General features: G+C 44.3%; 1 protein-coding gene across 2 annotated transcripts in view; it reads left to right on the forward strand.

Annotated features, from left to right (window-relative positions):
- GRIK2 (glutamate ionotropic receptor kainate type subunit 2) overlaps window positions 1-17142 on the forward strand; it is a 925501-nt gene that overhangs the window by 880121 nt on the left and 28238 nt on the right. For both annotated transcript variants that reach the window (XM_075597530.1, XM_075597529.1), the window contains one exon: window positions 16575-16825. In XM_075597530.1, the coding sequence (XP_075453645.1) occupies window positions 16575-16825 (251 nt within the window). The remainder of the gene's footprint in view (window positions 1-16574; window positions 16826-17142) is intronic.

The raw sequence follows: 17142 nt of genomic DNA on the forward strand, positions 1-17142 counted from the left end.
AACATGCTCTATTACACTTCTGTAAGGGGTAACCTCATGTTCCCAAGTCTCTTTGGCTATATCCAGTAAGCCCCTTGGGTGTCGGCCATACAATAGTTCAAACGGGGAGAAGCCTGTGGATGATTGGGGAACTTCCCTAATGGCAAATAACAGGTATGGTAACAAACAATCCCAGTTTTTCCCATCCTTATCGACCGCCCGGCGTAACATGCTCTTTAAGGTTTTATTGAACCGTTCTACTAAACCATCTGTTTGTGGATGATAGACTGAGGTTCTGAGATGCTTGATTTTTAGGAGTTTACATAACTCTTTTGTTACTTGGGACATAAATGGTGTTCCCTGGTCAGATAAGATCTCTTTAGGAATTCCGACCCGGGAAAACAGAACTATTAACTCTTTTGCTATGTTTTTGGCAGAGGTGCTACGTAGGGGAACTGCCTCCGGATATCGGGTGGCATAATCTAATATTACCAATATATGCTGATGTCCCCTAGCAGACTTTATTAGGGGTCCTACTAGATCCATAGCAATCCGGTCAAATGGTACATCTATTATGGGAAAGGGTACCAATGGGCTACGGTATGCTTTGAACGGGGTGGTGATCTGACATTCTGGGCACGAGGAGCAATAATTCGTAATTTCTGCCAGAACCCCAGGCCAATAGAAGCTTCGGAGAACCTTTTCTTTTGTCTTTTCCACCCCTAGGTGTCCCCCCAATGGGTGACTATGTGCGAGGTGTAATACTACATTACGGAATGTCCGTGGTACCAACAATTGTTTAGTTGTAACTGACTTCCTTTTATCAACCCGATATACTAGGTCACTCTCTATCTCGAAGTAGGGGTAGACAAGTGACCTATCTGGTTGGCCAGGAGTACTATTCTGGTCCCGTATATTCCCCATTGCTACCGCTAATGTGGGGTCTTCCCACGTGGCCTTCTTAAAACTCCCAGGACTGACCTCTAGGTCAGCGAGGGTCTTATCCTTTCTCTGGGGTGGTAAGTGCCTATTCAACATCTTGAGCCATTGGGAAGGGAATTTTACCGCACTCCTCCTTTACCCCCTTCTTATTTGGGCCCTCGTCAACCTCTATTTCTGAAAAAGGGAAAGGATTTGTTTCTTCTGTTACTTCGTTATGGTCCGCTATTGAACTCTTGCCGCTATTCTGAGAGGAGGACCACATTTTTAGAAAATGGGGAAAGTCGGTCCCTATTAACACATCATGTGCCAGTTTGTGTACAATACCCACTTTGAAATCTAAAGAACCAAACTCTGTTTAAAAAAAACATCAATAGTTGAATATTCATGATTATCCCCATGTATACAACAAATTGCCACTCTTTGTGAACTGTTTACCTGTTTCTTCTTAATGGGCAACAGGTATTCAGACACTAGTGTGACCATGCTCCCAGAGTCAAGAAGTGCCCGAACCCTCTTACCATTAACCTTTACAAATGCCCACAGATGGTTATTCAAGGGGTCCTCTGGGCTAGGGCCCATACATTGGGACCACAGCGAATAAGGTTCAACGCTGTTGCATTGCATGGGTTCAGCATTTAGTGGGCAGACTTTCGCGGTGTGGCCCCTCTCATAACAATTTACACATTTAGGTACATAGTCTGTGTCCCACTTAGAGCCTTTTTTCGGCTCCCCATGTTGGCTGTTGCCCTTAGTGTGCGAGCCACTGTTGCTGGTGCTGTGTGAAGGCGGTCGTCGCTCTTCAGCCCCCCTTAATCCTGGTACCCTTTTACCGTCTCTGGAAGAGTCCTGGAACCTTGGGAAGTGGGGTTGCCGCATTGTACCTTTCTACGAGGGCTACAAGCTCATCTGCATTGTGGGGGTCACTCTGACTGACCCAACGGCGTAGGGCAGAGGGAAGTTTCCTCAAGAATTGGTCCATGACCAACCGTTCCACGATGTGGCTTGCTGAGTTGATCTCGGGTTGTAGCCACTTCCGAGTGAGATGGATGAGGTCATACATCTGCCTTCGTGTGGCTTTATCCATCGTGAAGGACCAGGCGTGGAATCTTTGGGCACGAACAGCCATGGTTACGCCGAGGCGGGCGAGGATCTCGAACTTCAATTTTGCATAGACATTAGCTTCGGCTGGCTTTAGATCAAAGTAAGCCTTCTGGGATTCGCCGCTTAGGAAGGGTGCGATTAGACTGGCCCACTCAGCTTCTGGCCATCCCTCTCTCTGTGCCGTGCATTCAAACGTGAGAAGATAGGTTTCCACATCATCCGAGGGCCCCATCTTCTGAAGGTTGTGGCTTGCCCTGATCATTTTCGGGACTGGGGCTGCCTCTGCCAGTGGAAGGTTACTTATAGTCCCCCTAAGGATCTCCAGTTCCTTCTGTAAGCCCTGGGCGAACCGTTGTTGCTCCTCTCTCAGCAAGCGGTTTGTCTCTTGCTGGTTTGCATTCGCCTGTTGCTGGTTTGCATTAGTCTCTTGCTGGTTTATTAACAGCTATTGCTGGTTTGCATTAGTCTCTTGCTGGGCTATTAACAGCTGTTGCTGGGTTTCATTCGCCTGTTGCAGTGCTGCATTAATCTTTTGCTGGGCTTCATTCGCGTCTTTCTGGACAGCGACATTGCGTACCAGCGCACTCACCATGTCTTCCATCTTGTTTGAAGAGAAAAAAACATTATTTTTTTTTTCTTGTTAAAGTTCTTTAACCTGCAGACCTTTTAGTGTTCTGCCCGCATTCTCCACCATATGTGACAAACAGCTTACTCCGGGGCTCCGCCGTTTGTCCGGGACTGTTAGAACACGGTCTTTTAGGGTAGGTTAAATGATGAGGCGTCACGTACTGTTCCTTTAAACAGGCTATGCCTGGTTTATTCAGTCCCAGGCACTGAGACTGCCACAGTGCATACAACAGAAACACATCAAAACAAAAAGCTGCTCACCTGAGCGATAACTTAACTTAGATTTTCCCTAACTCAGGGTGGAAGTGGCTTTTCCACTTCCAACAACAAAACAAGGTACTTTTCAATTTTAGACAAAAAGGAACCGAAACATTTAACCTGTTTGGGGAGAGGCTTTTTTCCCTCTCTGCTTCCAGCAGCCTTCCTGTCTCCAGGCTCTTGGAGAGAGGGGAGAGGAAACAGGAAATCAGTCTTACATACCTGATTTCTAATTAGCATGACAGGTGACAGAAATCAGGCAGCAGACAAACTCTGGTCTGGATCTCTCATCCCTCAGTTCCAGCGCTTGCCAAACTGTGGGATTGAGTGCATGTATTATAAGGCTGCACTCCAAGGCCAAACAGGATAGAAACTGTTCAGTATCCTGGGAGCCCTATATATGGAATTTATTACCATCCCCTGGTTTCTGTCACAATATATATATATATAGCCATGCATAATAATGGTATATTGATTTCCTCTCTGTTGGCAGTAAGTCCTGGTAAGAACAGGTATGCCAGCAGTAGTTATGGAGGTTTTCCCTCATCCAATGGTGATGTGCCCTATGTATGGAGGGGAGTGGCTGTATGCTCTGAGTCCCTGGATAGTGACCTCAGGGATGCGCCTGCCTCCTGAAGTATATAAGGCACAACACAGTTAGTTACAGAGTGTTCTAGCAGTGTTCCAGCGCTGGGGAAAGCTGTTAAGAAGTTGTATTGCCTGCATAAGGGATTGTAGGAACACTTTGTGACCCTAGTGACGTAACTAGCGGTCCAGGTTGACCAATCAGCCTGTCTAAGCCACTCTGTGTCCAGGGACCTGGCGCAGAGAGGATCTTCCTAGGAGAAGGGGGAATCCCACTTCAATTCAGGAGGGCGTACCTGGCGAAGGGACAGCATGGAGCGATGTGCGGCTAGAGCCAGCAGCTGCTTGGGGCAGTCTGCTACATCACCGTCTACAATAAAGATGACCTTGTTAACGATACCCCCACTGTGTGAGTGTGAAATTACTCAGCAGTGGATGGCACCACCAAGAATGAGTTCCTCACCAGGACCATCTCCCTGCGGAAGCACAGATCCTGATGAGGTGGAGGCGCTGCACATGATGTAAGTTGAACTCGCACCCACTACCTCAGCTACCTGTTCTGTTGAAAATCCCCTACTAACATCAAGCGGGAGACTCAGGAGTTCTGTTGCCTACAGGTGCACCACCACACACACACGTAATGGGAGTTGGTTATTAAAGTACCCGGGCCAATGTGAGATTGGGGGGGGGGAAACCCGTTACAATTGGAGGCGCTGCTGAGATATATATCTGTCAACAGGACAGGCTTTTGCTAGGCACACACTAGGAAACAGGAAAAGTGTATGCTGCCACTTTGTGCTGCGTTGGGATGGAACCGCAGGAGTAGCCTGGGAACCTGAGAGGAGTTAGTGGGTCTGAGAAGGGCTATAGCTGTCCGAGTCACCTTGAGGTAGTGCTAGGGGTATGACGCCAGAAGAGAGAGCTTGTTAACTAGGTGTCCTGGAGAGGGTCTGCACTAGACTGACCAAGAGAGGTAGACGCCCAAGTACTGCATGGAAGCCCCAGAGTACTCTAGCCATTCCAGATCACTTACCGAGGGGAGCACAGACTGGGAGGAAAGAGATACAGTAGACACTCAGGGAGTGAGCCTAGCCTGAGGTAGTGCACACACGAGTTAGACATATGTTAGGTACACGAGGTGGTGCACAAGGCATGTTTATTGTACGGATGTGGTAGCTGCCCCACAGAGCGGAGCTCCATGTACAATAACCCAGTATACCGTGAGCAAGAAGTGACCGTCGGAATGGAGGATCTGCAAAGAGCAGAAGGTCCAGGATGCCGGGAAGAGGAAGGAGAACAAGCTACAGGAGAGACTCTTGTGTGTTTGCTATGGAATGGCGTGAAAGCCGTGGCTGCGCCGTGTTTGTGATGCCTATGTTCTCGGGATGATACCCCTGAGAATAGTGAGGACGACAGCCTTGCGAGATGGGAGGAACGAAATGGACTTTGTTACACACCAATTAACAAACAGCCAGACGCTACCTCAAATACAAAAAAGGACAGTGCTTACCAGAATGGCGGTTTCCGCGTTCCCGGGACACCGCGTGGGCCAGCTGCAGAAAGCCTTGCAACTCTGCAGTTTGCAAATTGTTGGCCAGGATTGGCGGCAACAAGGAAACTCCACCCAATTGGGGAGTTTGGCGCGAAAGCTATAGCCGCGCCCTCATGGACTATGACTCACTCAGCCCCTGTGCTGGGTCAGCCTACAAAGCGGTGAGACATCCCCCTAGTTTCAACCAGGGGGAGTGGTCTAAAGTTCCACCGGATGCTGATGGAGGAAGAGGGGGGAAGGACAGCTCAACCATCCCCTGCACTTCAGTTGCGAAGAGCCATTGATCACTACAGACCGCTAGGACGAGTGCTCCCGTTGGTGACCATGGCTGAACAAGCGGAGAAAGTGGAACAGAGTCCCTTGATATCAACCCACCCCTACTCGGCTCCAGGAGGCTTCCTGATTATTCGAGTAGAAGGTGTGGAGACAGTGGTCTGTCTCTGCCTGCAGTGCAGAGTGCCTGTTGGAGCCGTGGGCAGTGAGGCTCGATGCCCTCACTGTAGCCTGCAGTACATGTGGCACATGACGACTTTTGTGCCAGTACAAACTGTAGGGATGAGACATCCTACTCCGACGTTGGCAGCAGAGCTTCCAGGTGCCTTGTGGAGGGAGAGTGCAGATCCCGCTGAGCAGGAACCCGGCCGGGTTCTCAATCAGGAGAGACCAAATCATCGTAGAGGTGACCGGAAAGGAGCTCTACTGGAATACCCCGACCGAACTGTAAATTGGAGTCCTCGGATGAGGAGTGTGCCAGGCTGGCAGAGGCACAGGACTTGTTAGACGAGTACCATGCTACTGGTATTCCGTGGCGAGATGCCATTCCTCGTGGTGTGAAGACACGGAGCAGAGTGTCTCCAGTGCCGCGACAACCCGATCGCCGGAGTCCCACTGCCGTGGTGACTAGCGGGTCGGAAGGAGGTCGATCCACCCCGACCCTGCGGAGCAGTAGGATAACCCCGTGCTCTCCGCAGATCCCGGGAGTGGAGGTGAGCGAAGAGCGGAACCAGGGTCAAGCTGGACCGCGCAGCAGAAGGGCGTTGCCGGATATCCTCGTGGAGGAAGAGGTCTCGCTTGGGGACCCAACCCAAGATGGCGTCGCAGCACATGCGGATCCCGAGGGAGTTCCGGACGACCTGAGCGGTGTCGAGTGGGAGGCGATTGCGCCTCTACGATCGAGCAGTGGGAGTCGATCCCCTATGGACAGCCGACGGAGTGGGCACTCGAATCGGAGAACGAGAGGACCCACTACCGAAGGACAGAGCGAACATTGTGGCGAATGTGAGTCAGTTGTTGCGGAGGAGCAGGCCGTGACCCTGCCGGCACCTACCGTCCAGTCCCATCCCCCAACCCCGTCCATCCCCAGGGTTAGCCCCAAGGCCCTAGTTCAAACCCCTGTCCCTGTCACCTGTTCCTTTGGGTCTACCTCTAGTCTGGGTATGTAAGGGGAGTCCCGGGGTCCTACCACAGAACGGACTGGAAGCCTGGACTGGGGAACTTCCGATGATGGATCGGAGGGTGGAGGGAGGATTTCTCGAAGAGGGTCGATAATTAGCGAAAGCTATAGTGCGCTCAGCATTGAGGGCGGCCACTGGTCGCAGCGCAAGGAAAGGGTTATGCGATCTGAGGGTACTTTAGGGGTATCCTCGGGTGGGCCTGATGATGATGAGGAGCCACTAGAACCTAACTCCGAGGAAGTATGGGAAACTAGGTGGTGGGCGCCGTTATATGAAGGTTATGTCGCCTGGCTTGACCGCACCCATTTTCTTCTAGAAAGGGAGGGGGTGGTTGATCACTGGTGGGCTCCTGGAGATTTCGACGATGAGGCATACCTTAGAGTGCTAAGGGTAAGATGGGACCGAATACAAGGGGGTCTTATTACCCCAAAAGGATCAGAAGGGTTAGATGATCCGGTGGAGTTAGATGAGCCCCTGTCATGGGTGTTGCCGGGGAAGGCTGGGCAAACTAAATTGACCAGGACTTGTCAAGCTGAACGGGCTATTGCAGCCAAGTATAAGAGGTCACATGGGCTCGATTACCCCTATGTCCCCGAACCTTTGATGAGGGAAATAGAAGAGAATCGAGAGAAGTGGCTCCGAAATGATATTGAATATTACATAGTTAATAAGGGAGGAGCCATTAAAGGAGTTCAGGCTGAGCACAGGGTCTCCCAACTCATGCGGGTCTGGAAGATAGGACGCAGCGTGTATATGCACAAGGTGGTATACTGTAATGAGCGGGGATTGCCACGAGAGTATAGTGTAACCGTTCATGATGCAGCGGGGCGGGAGGTGAAGAAACCAGACCCTCGGCACTACTATTAGGTCCGTAAACGAGTGGTCTGCCTTTTCTTTACTGCTTACTGCTGGTCAGTGAGCGGATGTTCTGTCATTATTATGAGGATGTGACAATGTTTAAATGCTAAGTTTGTGTGTTCGTTTTCAGTGTTTCCTGGAGCAAGGTACACCAAATTTAGGACCCAGCCTGGATGGTGGGGATTCACCAGGGGGAGTATATAGCCATGCATAATAATGGTATATTGCTTTCCTCTCTGTTGGCAGTAAGTCCTGGTAAGAACAGGTATGCCAGCAGTAGTTATGGATGTTTTCCCTCATCCAATGGTGATGTGCCCTATGTATGGAGGGGAGTGGCAATATGCTCTGAGTCAATGGAAAGTGACCTCAGGGATGCGCCTGCCTCCTGAAGTATATAAGGCACAACACAGTTAGTTACAGAGTGTTCTAGCAGTGTTCCAGCAGCTGGGGAAAGCTGTTAAGAAGTTGTATTGCCTGCATAAGGGATTGTAGGAACACTTGGTGACCCTAGTGACGTAACTAGCGGTCCAGGTTGACCAATCAGCCTGTCTAAGCCACTCTGTGTCCAGGGACCTGGCGCAGAGAGGATCTTCCTAGGAGAAGGGGGAATCCCACTTCAATTCAGGAGGGCGTACCTGGCGAAGGGACAGCACGGAGCGATGTGTGGCTAGAGCCGGCAGCTGCATGGGGCAGTCTGCTACATCACCGTCTACAGTAAAGATGACCTTGTTAACGATACCCCCACTGTGTGAGTGTGAAATTACTCAGCAGTGGATGGCACCACCAAGAATGAGTTCCTCACCAGGACCATCTCCCTGCGGAAGCACAGATCCTGATGAGGTGGAGGCGCTGCACAGGATGTAAGTTGAACTCGCACCCACTACCTCAGCTACCTGTTCTGTTGAAAATCCCCTACTAACATCAAGCGGGAGACTCAGGAGTTCTGTTGCCTACAGGTGCACCACCACACACACACGTAATGGGAGTTGGTTATTAAAGTATATATATATATATATATATATATATATATATATATATATATATATATATATATATATATATATATATATATATATAAAAGTATACATTACCGCATAGCAGCAAAAAGGGAGACAGCACTCAGGTGAATGAAAATAAATGTATTAAATACAGCACATAACTCCAAATATATATTCATTTATTTATTTAGATTTATTTATTTATTGTGGGTCTGCTGTGTGTGATTTCTTTTTATTGTGGGTAGCGGGTGTGGGTGAAGGGGGTATTAGCCCCAATGGTGGTTGTTTAGGGCTTGCGGGGGGTAGCGGGAGGGGTTAACCCCTTCATGACCGTAGCGGTATTAACTGCTATGGTCGTGAAGGGGTTAAGTGCACCGCAACCCCCCCGCAAGCCCTAAACTCACACCAAGGGCCAAATACCCCCTTCACCCACACCCGCTACCCACAATAAAGCTGGCACGGGTGTTTAACCCCTTCATTGCCTTAGCGGTTACCCGCTAAGGTAATGAAGTGGGCTGTACATGCATTTTTCCTGCCTCGGATGCATGCCGGGGGGCTCCGGTGCAGGTATTCCTTGGTATCAGCTCTGGAGCCCCCCTGCATCAATCCGAGCCAGGAAAAGGGCCTGTTTTTTTTTTAATGTCCCCTATCGCCGCTCAGCTCCAGCTTCTTGCCAACTTTTTTTGGCAGAGCTATTTGGAGAACATCTCTCCATTTTATTGGCGCGATCTGCAGCGAGATGCTGATCGTGGCTACCTGCATACGGCGGGTTTTAAAACTGGCGAGATATTGCTTCTCGCCATCCGTGCGGCGAGTTTTTAAAACAAAAAAAAAAACTGGCGGTTTTTCCTCATCTCGCCAGTTTCTCGCCATTTACTAAATTGCTGTAGGCATATTTGGCGAAAACCTGGCGAGATTGCGCTTCTCGCTGCTCTCTGCATAGGCCCCTTAGTCAGCGCAGATTAATAAAAAACCGCCATTGTATACAATCCGTTGACAGATTTGTAGAACCCAATCCGTGGAATCAGCAATCTGCTGAATTCGCGGATTGGATTCTACAAATTCGTCAGTGGATTGCGGAATCCGCGGAGTGTAAAGGTAATAATAATAAGAATTTTGGAAAACGCGGATCAAATTATTTGAGATTGATCTGCTGAAATCCGCGGACCAAAGTAACTAGCCCATCCACTATAGATCCAAATCCGTCAAACAAATTTGCCCATCTCTACAAATTACAGTAGGCTCTAAAGGAAAACATTTTACAAGGTCTAGTTTATTTTTCCTGTTTTTTTACCAGTTTATAAAATATACCTTAAAACCTTTGCAAAAATCAAATAATCTGCCAATCAGCAAAAAGAGAACCAGAACACAAAACATTAAAATAAATCCAAAACACAGGGATCATTGTCCATCTCTTATAAATGCTTATATTACAACAGGTGCTTGAAAGCCATAATGTGCTCATATAAGCTGCTTTTTAGTCATTGTGATAGGTTTTGTGTAATTATAGATGCTTAAACTTATATAGCAAATATATTGTTATATTTATAGTCGCACAGTAGGCTCTCATGACCGTACCCACATATAACGAAAGAATAAAGACATGAAAAGGGAACTGGAGGTAAAATTGATGCAGCTATTTATGTATACATAAACGAGGGGTAAATGCCAAATCTACGAGGGGTAAATGCCAAATCTATGAGGGGTAAATGCCACTCCGTGCCAAAGTGCTTCATTAACAGGAGGGGGAGGGGTCGGTCAGCCGGCACTTGAGCCGCTGACCTCGTGTCCCCTGCATGAGCGGGTTCTCAAAGTCATGGATAAGTGACCTTGCCCACTCGTACTCTCCCCGGGCACAAACAGCCCTGCTCCCAGTCTGGCAAGAACAAGCACCTACCCCCTAAGAGTCACCACGACAATGGCAAAACTGGTCAACGACCCATCCTGTTTGGAACCTTGTTCCTTTCATTTCCAGGGAAGTATCAGCATTTTATACTGCAACAAAACAAAGAAACATTAACACCGCACACAATAAATACTGTATGTCCACATTACAGGGAATACAATGGCACTTCTCACGAACAGCAACGGAAACAGCCCCAGGAACGTTAAGTTTTTGATGAGCTGAGACTCGCGCCAGGGCACGGGCCAGCGCTACATGCACCATGCAAAGTTGAAGTAAGCCCCGAAACCTACCGACCATGCAGCGTCTGTGAACAGCTGTTGTTTGGCGTTCCATGATGGATGCCCGCGCCACAAGGTCCGCCCATTGTCATTCCCCAGGAAGTCCAAACAGACCTCTAGATCCTTGCGGATCTTGGCAATGAACCTATTGAAATGATTTGAACATTTGATTCCTGCTGTAGCCGCCGCTAGGCATCTGGAACAAACCCTCCCCACCGGTATGATCTGCGTCGCGAAAACAAGGTGGCCCAATAATGATTGGAATTGACGCAGCAAGGTTTTCTTCAGGCCCGTGAATTCCCGTAGGAGCTCCACTAGCGCCGCCAGTTTGTCCTGCGGGAGTCTGTACTCCATACTCGCTGAATCAATTTAAATCCCGAGAAAGCTAATAACCGTCGTTGACCTCACCGTTTTGTCCTCAGCCAGCAGGACCCCAAACTCCCGCGCCATGACCAAAAACTCAAACAGCCACCTTGCGCACAGCTCTGATCCCGCCGGACCTATGAACAAGAAATCGTCCATGTAATGCATGCACCCTGCGGCCTGTACCCTGCAACGCAACACCCATTCGGGAAACCTGCTAAACATTTCAAAGTAGAAACATGATAGCGCGCAGCCCATGGGCAGGCACAAGTCAACAAAGTACTGACCGTTAAGCATGCGACCTAGCAAGAGAAAACACTTGGGGTGCACTGGCAGCAATCGGAAAGCGGATAAATAGATTGAACACACTTTCTCCCTCGCACTGTCCCCTCCTCCCAAGACCCCCGTGCACGCTCGCCAGCCGGCGGAGTAGTTAAGCAACCTCCGCACCCACCTTATGCCCCGGGGACCGGGGGCAGGGTTAGAACCCACCTGCCCACATTGTGATGGGTGTTGCGTAATTGTAGATGCTTAAACTTATATACCAAAGGTATTGTTATATTTATAGTCACACAGTAGGTCCTCATTCTGTCAAATGTGATTGCAGATCAGGGGCTCTTGCATGGAAAGCCCATTGAAGTCAGCAGCTTACTGAATAGGGCCATAATAACAATTATATATTTTTTATTGTATTTATATACATAGATTCTAGTATGATATGTATCAACTTAATTGCATTATTTGGTTAATCAGTTCACTTCCTCTCCATTTACACAACATTACCCATTTACATTACAGAATATGCCTCTGAAGTGTGATACACTTCATGTTTAAAGTGTTCAGATAATGTAGATGGAACAGAACGTTTCTTTTATTTGCTTTTGGAGATGTGTTGTGCTGTATGCCTTAAAATTAGGCAGCCATCAGATACATGATAAAACAAGTTGTTTTAAATAGATTGAAATTAGGAATAAGGAGAGAGAATAATTAATTATGTAATGGCTGTGATAATTAATATGTAAGAGCCTTGTGAACCTTCTACTAGGTCACTGTGAAACAGAGACAATTTGACAAAGAAATGGTTCACATGCTGACAACTGATAATCATTCTAGCTAGTGAGGGTGTTGGAGAAGGGATCATATGTCATAAAGGAAACATACAAAGAAAAGAGGATAATTGAGTAAAAATGGTAAATCTTTGAATAGGTTCTATTTAAGATAACAAAAAGTGGGGGATGTGGGATTCAAACAGCCTAAATGCTAAGAGCAAGAGGGATCTGCAAGCATATAGCAAACATAATAAAGTGCAGTACATGGAATAAAGATGTTGGAGGAACAAATTGTTAAAATAGTTATGAAAAGTGCTACTTCCAAGACCTCATGTTCTGAATCTTAATCCTTTGCAGTTCATGGTGTATGTAGATATTTACTGTATACATTTAAATTAGAAAGCTTTACATTGTTTAAACAATTACATCTTATGGAATGAAATGTATGTTTAAAAAATATTTATGAAGTATTGTATTATTTAATACAGTATATCTTGCAAAAAAGTCAAGATAACATGTCTCAACAATTAGCTTGAAAGGCTCACACTTTAGTCCTGCAAAGAGCTTTGAAAATGCCTACCTTTCATGTCTGCACAGATTTATATAACATAATTTTTTTATATTTAAGCAATACTGTTTCTTAGTACACGAACAAGGTCTTAAAGAAATATACATTTAGTGAATTATCTTCTAGCCTCACCACTGGGATTTTGCATTTGATTGAAACCCATTGTTTTTTGTCACTGTGTTTGAAAATCTATAAATAAACTTATACTTTGTTCTTAAGAATGGGAAAAAAATAATTTACTTAAGGCCTGGTGCATTAGCATAACACTCAAAATCAAAGCACTTTCCTAATATGGTTTGTCATCTGTTTCTGCAATTTCATGGATTTCAGCCACAGTTCAATAGCATCAATTAGGAAACCAAATATTATTTGCTACTATTTAACCTATAATATTTCATACATAAAAGTGGGTATAAGACTAGACATAAAATGTACAATGCATCCTTTAGAATATTTTATAATTTATGACAGGATAGTTGACGTACTTGGTGCAGTTATTCCTCTGAACTACAATATAATGAATTATTCATGGTCATAACATAACTTTGGTGCAAGGGGATCCAAAGTCCTTTAGACGTTTGTGTCTTTTCCTGCTCCATCTAACAAAGTGTCACATAAAAAATTAAGTCAAGACTTCAGTTTTAGAAGCCAATGCAAAATATATGCCATACATTTCCTCTTTTATGATGATGATGATGATGATGATGATGATCATTATTATTATTTAATGGTGGTGAAAGATCTGCACATTTTAATTATACTAATCTTTATGAGGAGGAAGTGCATTAGAGATGCGATATGTGCATCAAAGAACCCCCCCTCCCCCGCTTCATAAGTACTGCAAAAAAATCCATAGGGATGTGTGAATGTCACAGTTGGTTTCACTAAAATGTTTGCAAATTTAACAATAAATTTGTCTACTTGCAAAAGTGTTCATGAAGATTTATATGCAAAAAAGTTTACCATTTCTCTGCAAAAGTTCAGGATTTTTGTCAAATATACCTGAATATGCATACATTTTGCTACCGTCAGTTAGACAGCAGTTACTGTTTAAAGTGCTTCACGAATCCTCTCAAGGGCCATGTAACATGTGGTGCTGGGCCCTGCTCTTGTACACTGAGGGATTTAGGTCATGTTGTTCAAGATTCACAATATCACACTGGAGTGGGCAATTGTGCAGTGGCATACATAGTCAAAGCCCCGATCATGCACTTGTGCAAAAGTTTCTTACATCTCTAAACCCTGTGGTAGAAAAACATAATATCTTCTCCCCTCCCACCCACCCTACAATTGCAGAGCAAGAACGGATTAATGCTGATTTTAATTAGTTACTATATCAATTATTTATTGCTATCACGGGTTGGGGTGTTACCACAGAGATAAACCAAACTTCATGTATGCAAATGAGCTGCTCATTGCAACCCAAAAAATATTGTAGTAATCCCATTTTTTTATAATACCCAATCTTAATCCTGCAGTTTTTTGGTGGAGTTTTTCACACATTTCACCTGATCCGTGGAATTCAGCAGAAATGCATGTCTACAAAAAGAGGTACAATACGTAACAAAAATTATGACTATTTTGCCTGTTATCTTTTCTAACAAAAGTGAAAAAAATACAAAGGGGTAGAGAAAACACTACTTACTACTGTTGAAAAGACTTTAGATGATTTATTGTTGAAGGTGACAAATACAAGCATTTGCTCTCTCAATATCCAGGTATGCTCTCACCTGTCCACCTTACTATACCAGGGTTTGATTCTTTTGTTCTACTGTTGTGCCTGGCACCCAGAGAATATGTAAATTGTCTTATGTATAAATTGCTTTTGTACTATTCTAAGCGATTTAATGTACCATCATATAAGTATGTTGCATCTAGCATAGTATTGGGTCACTTTTGTACTTTTGTATACTGTATGCATTTTCTCGTGCGTATATAGTGTACATGGTTGATATGTTCTAATTTCATGTAATATCCAGTTGCTCTTTTTATGTTTAGTAACCTAAATACCATCTGATCCCTGTGCACTAAATATAGCCTTTTGTCATATGGAATAACCTCTTTATCAAAATCATCAGAAGACAGAGACACTATTTGGCAATATAACACATTTCTCTCTATTGTTGTACATTTTTTATTCTTGCACTTTTAGCACCATGGCACTTACATCATAATGTGATCTCTATATATCACCATATATTGTATTATATTCTAGTTGGAAGTGGCCAATGTGGTGATGTCCCCGCTGCAGGACTGATCTTCTTCTATTTGACCTGGTGATGTTAGGCAGTGACAGTTTACATGTCACGCCTCTCTCTCGCTGCATTCCATTGACGTGGAGGCTGCTCTGCGTTCTTTACAGTGTGACATCATCTAGTTGGCCTCTTCCTGTGTTTCACCGTGCGTTTCAAGGCTAACACTTTCGGCTTACATACAGCCCCGGATGCTCAATTAACACACAGTACAGACTAGTTACACTTCTTTTTAATATTATTACTATTGTTCAAACATAGTTGTTGCTTAGAATTGTAACTAAGTGTCAGATTTTGATATTGGAAAGAGGTTTTTTTTTCTAGTTTATTGAGGTGATGATATTTTCCATTGTACTTCCTGTGGATTGGATTGTGGCACTAATATTGGCCAATTTATTTATGTTTGCATATTATGTGTACCTGCTGAACAGTCCAGTTAGGCCTGAAACGTTGCTCGTTTCTGCAACCTCCAACAATAAATAACTGAAGTCTTTTCATTATGATGTTGTAAGTTATGTTTATACTACTCCTTTTGAGATGACTGTCATTTTGATTTTACCTTTGTTAGACTTGTGTGCTGGCTGCACAGGTTGCCATTGTCTTTTAAGGCTTTTTCTTTTCCTGCCTTTTTGCTTCTTGTTATTTTTTCGGCATTACCTTACGGTTCTTTGTTTGAAAACATTACTTGTCACACAGGTACAATAGTGCTTTAGCCCCGCCCCCTTCTCAAGTGCTGATTCAAAACAATTGCCAGTTCTCACCCTGGTGCTTTGTGTATTTCCCACTGCAGCATGCTATTGGTTTCAATAACATTGGCTACATCTGTATTTTGACATTATTAAAATACTAGAATGCATTTTTACAGTAGAAACACCACTGCTTTCAAAATTGGTTTGCATCTAAATGTTGGATCCCTGTAACTTCATCAAAATAAGATTGTAAACACATTCACCATGTGACGGTGAGTTATTTTTGTAGAAGAGACAAAGAATTGTTGCTAATTCTTTAAAGGATTGTGACAGACTCCACAAAACGTCCTCTGTCTAAAGCTGCCCCTCGCTCAGCACAGTGCCATAGGATGCTTTATTTATATGACATTCAATTTTTACATCATTTCTGTTAATCCTCCAAACCTCTGTGATTTACCATAGGTGGGCATCAGAAAACACTTCCTTTTGCTGTATTTCAAAGCCTATCTTTTCTTTATGTCAACTAGTTTAATCATGTTTATATCTGCTTTGCAATGCATTGCAGGCCCCTCTGGATGCTAAGGTTTTCACAAATAACTTTTTACTCTCAAAGATATTAGGATGAGGATCCTGCTATTTGCCTTTGATGTCATCTAATCCCTGTCCTTATACCAGTGGACTAGTAATGTATGGGGACTGTTATTTACTTAGTTATTGCTTGGAGTTGATTTATATCTAACCAGGGCTTACCAATTGTTCCCACTTTACATATTCATATATCCTTGGTGTATAACATAATATCTTTATGTTTGCTCAGTCTTCAAAATACTGCTATATTTAAAAATGGAAATAATAAATGTATTCTAATAAAAAAAGAGTCCAATTTGGGATAGTTTTCAAAGTGGAATGAAAGCTGCTATAAAAGATAGATAAATCATATTTCTATATTTCATAAAATACAAAGGATATATTTGAATATTAAGTAATGCAAAAAAAAACCAAGATATTGAATGCTGCTAATAAAAAAATTAGACTACAGGCGACTAAGAATGTTGTTACAAATTAGTAATGTAATTGTAATAGTAATAAAGTAATGTAATTTTATTTTTTTATAGGTTCTCCATACAGAGATAAAATCACAATAGCCATTCTTCAGCTACAAGAGGAAGGAAAGCTCCATATGATGAAGGAAAAGTGGTGGAGGGGCAACGGGTGTCCTGAAGAAGAGAGTAAAGAGGCTAGTGCCCTTGGAGTTCAGAACATTGGGGGAATCTTCATCGTTTTAGCAGCTGGTTTGGTTCTTTCTGTTTTTGTTGCTGTTGGCGAATTCCTGTACAAGTCCAAAAAAAATGCTCAATTGGAAAAGGTATGTGTACTATGAATAGTCAACTGTATTTTTGTTGTACTTGCAAATCTCTTAAGATGTGGATTATAATTTAGTGTTGATTTTCATATTATTTGTAAAACAAAAGTTCCAGAAGAGTCTGCATCCGCTCACCTTAATAACATTTCAACATCTTCCTTAATAAAGTACTTGTAGCTGGTAGAGATGTGCAGATGTGTTCAAATGTTTTTCACTAAATATTTAACCTTTTTACGGTCAATTTCGCCAAAGTCATGAAAGTTTGCTTTGCTTGCAAATGAATAAATGTTTATTATACATTTCTGCCAAGAATGTATAGT

This window comes from Ascaphus truei, chromosome 4 (genome assembly GCF_040206685.1).
Source record: "Ascaphus truei isolate aAscTru1 chromosome 4, aAscTru1.hap1, whole genome shotgun sequence".
NCBI classification, from domain to species: Eukaryota; Metazoa; Chordata; class Amphibia; order Anura; family Ascaphidae; genus Ascaphus; species Ascaphus truei.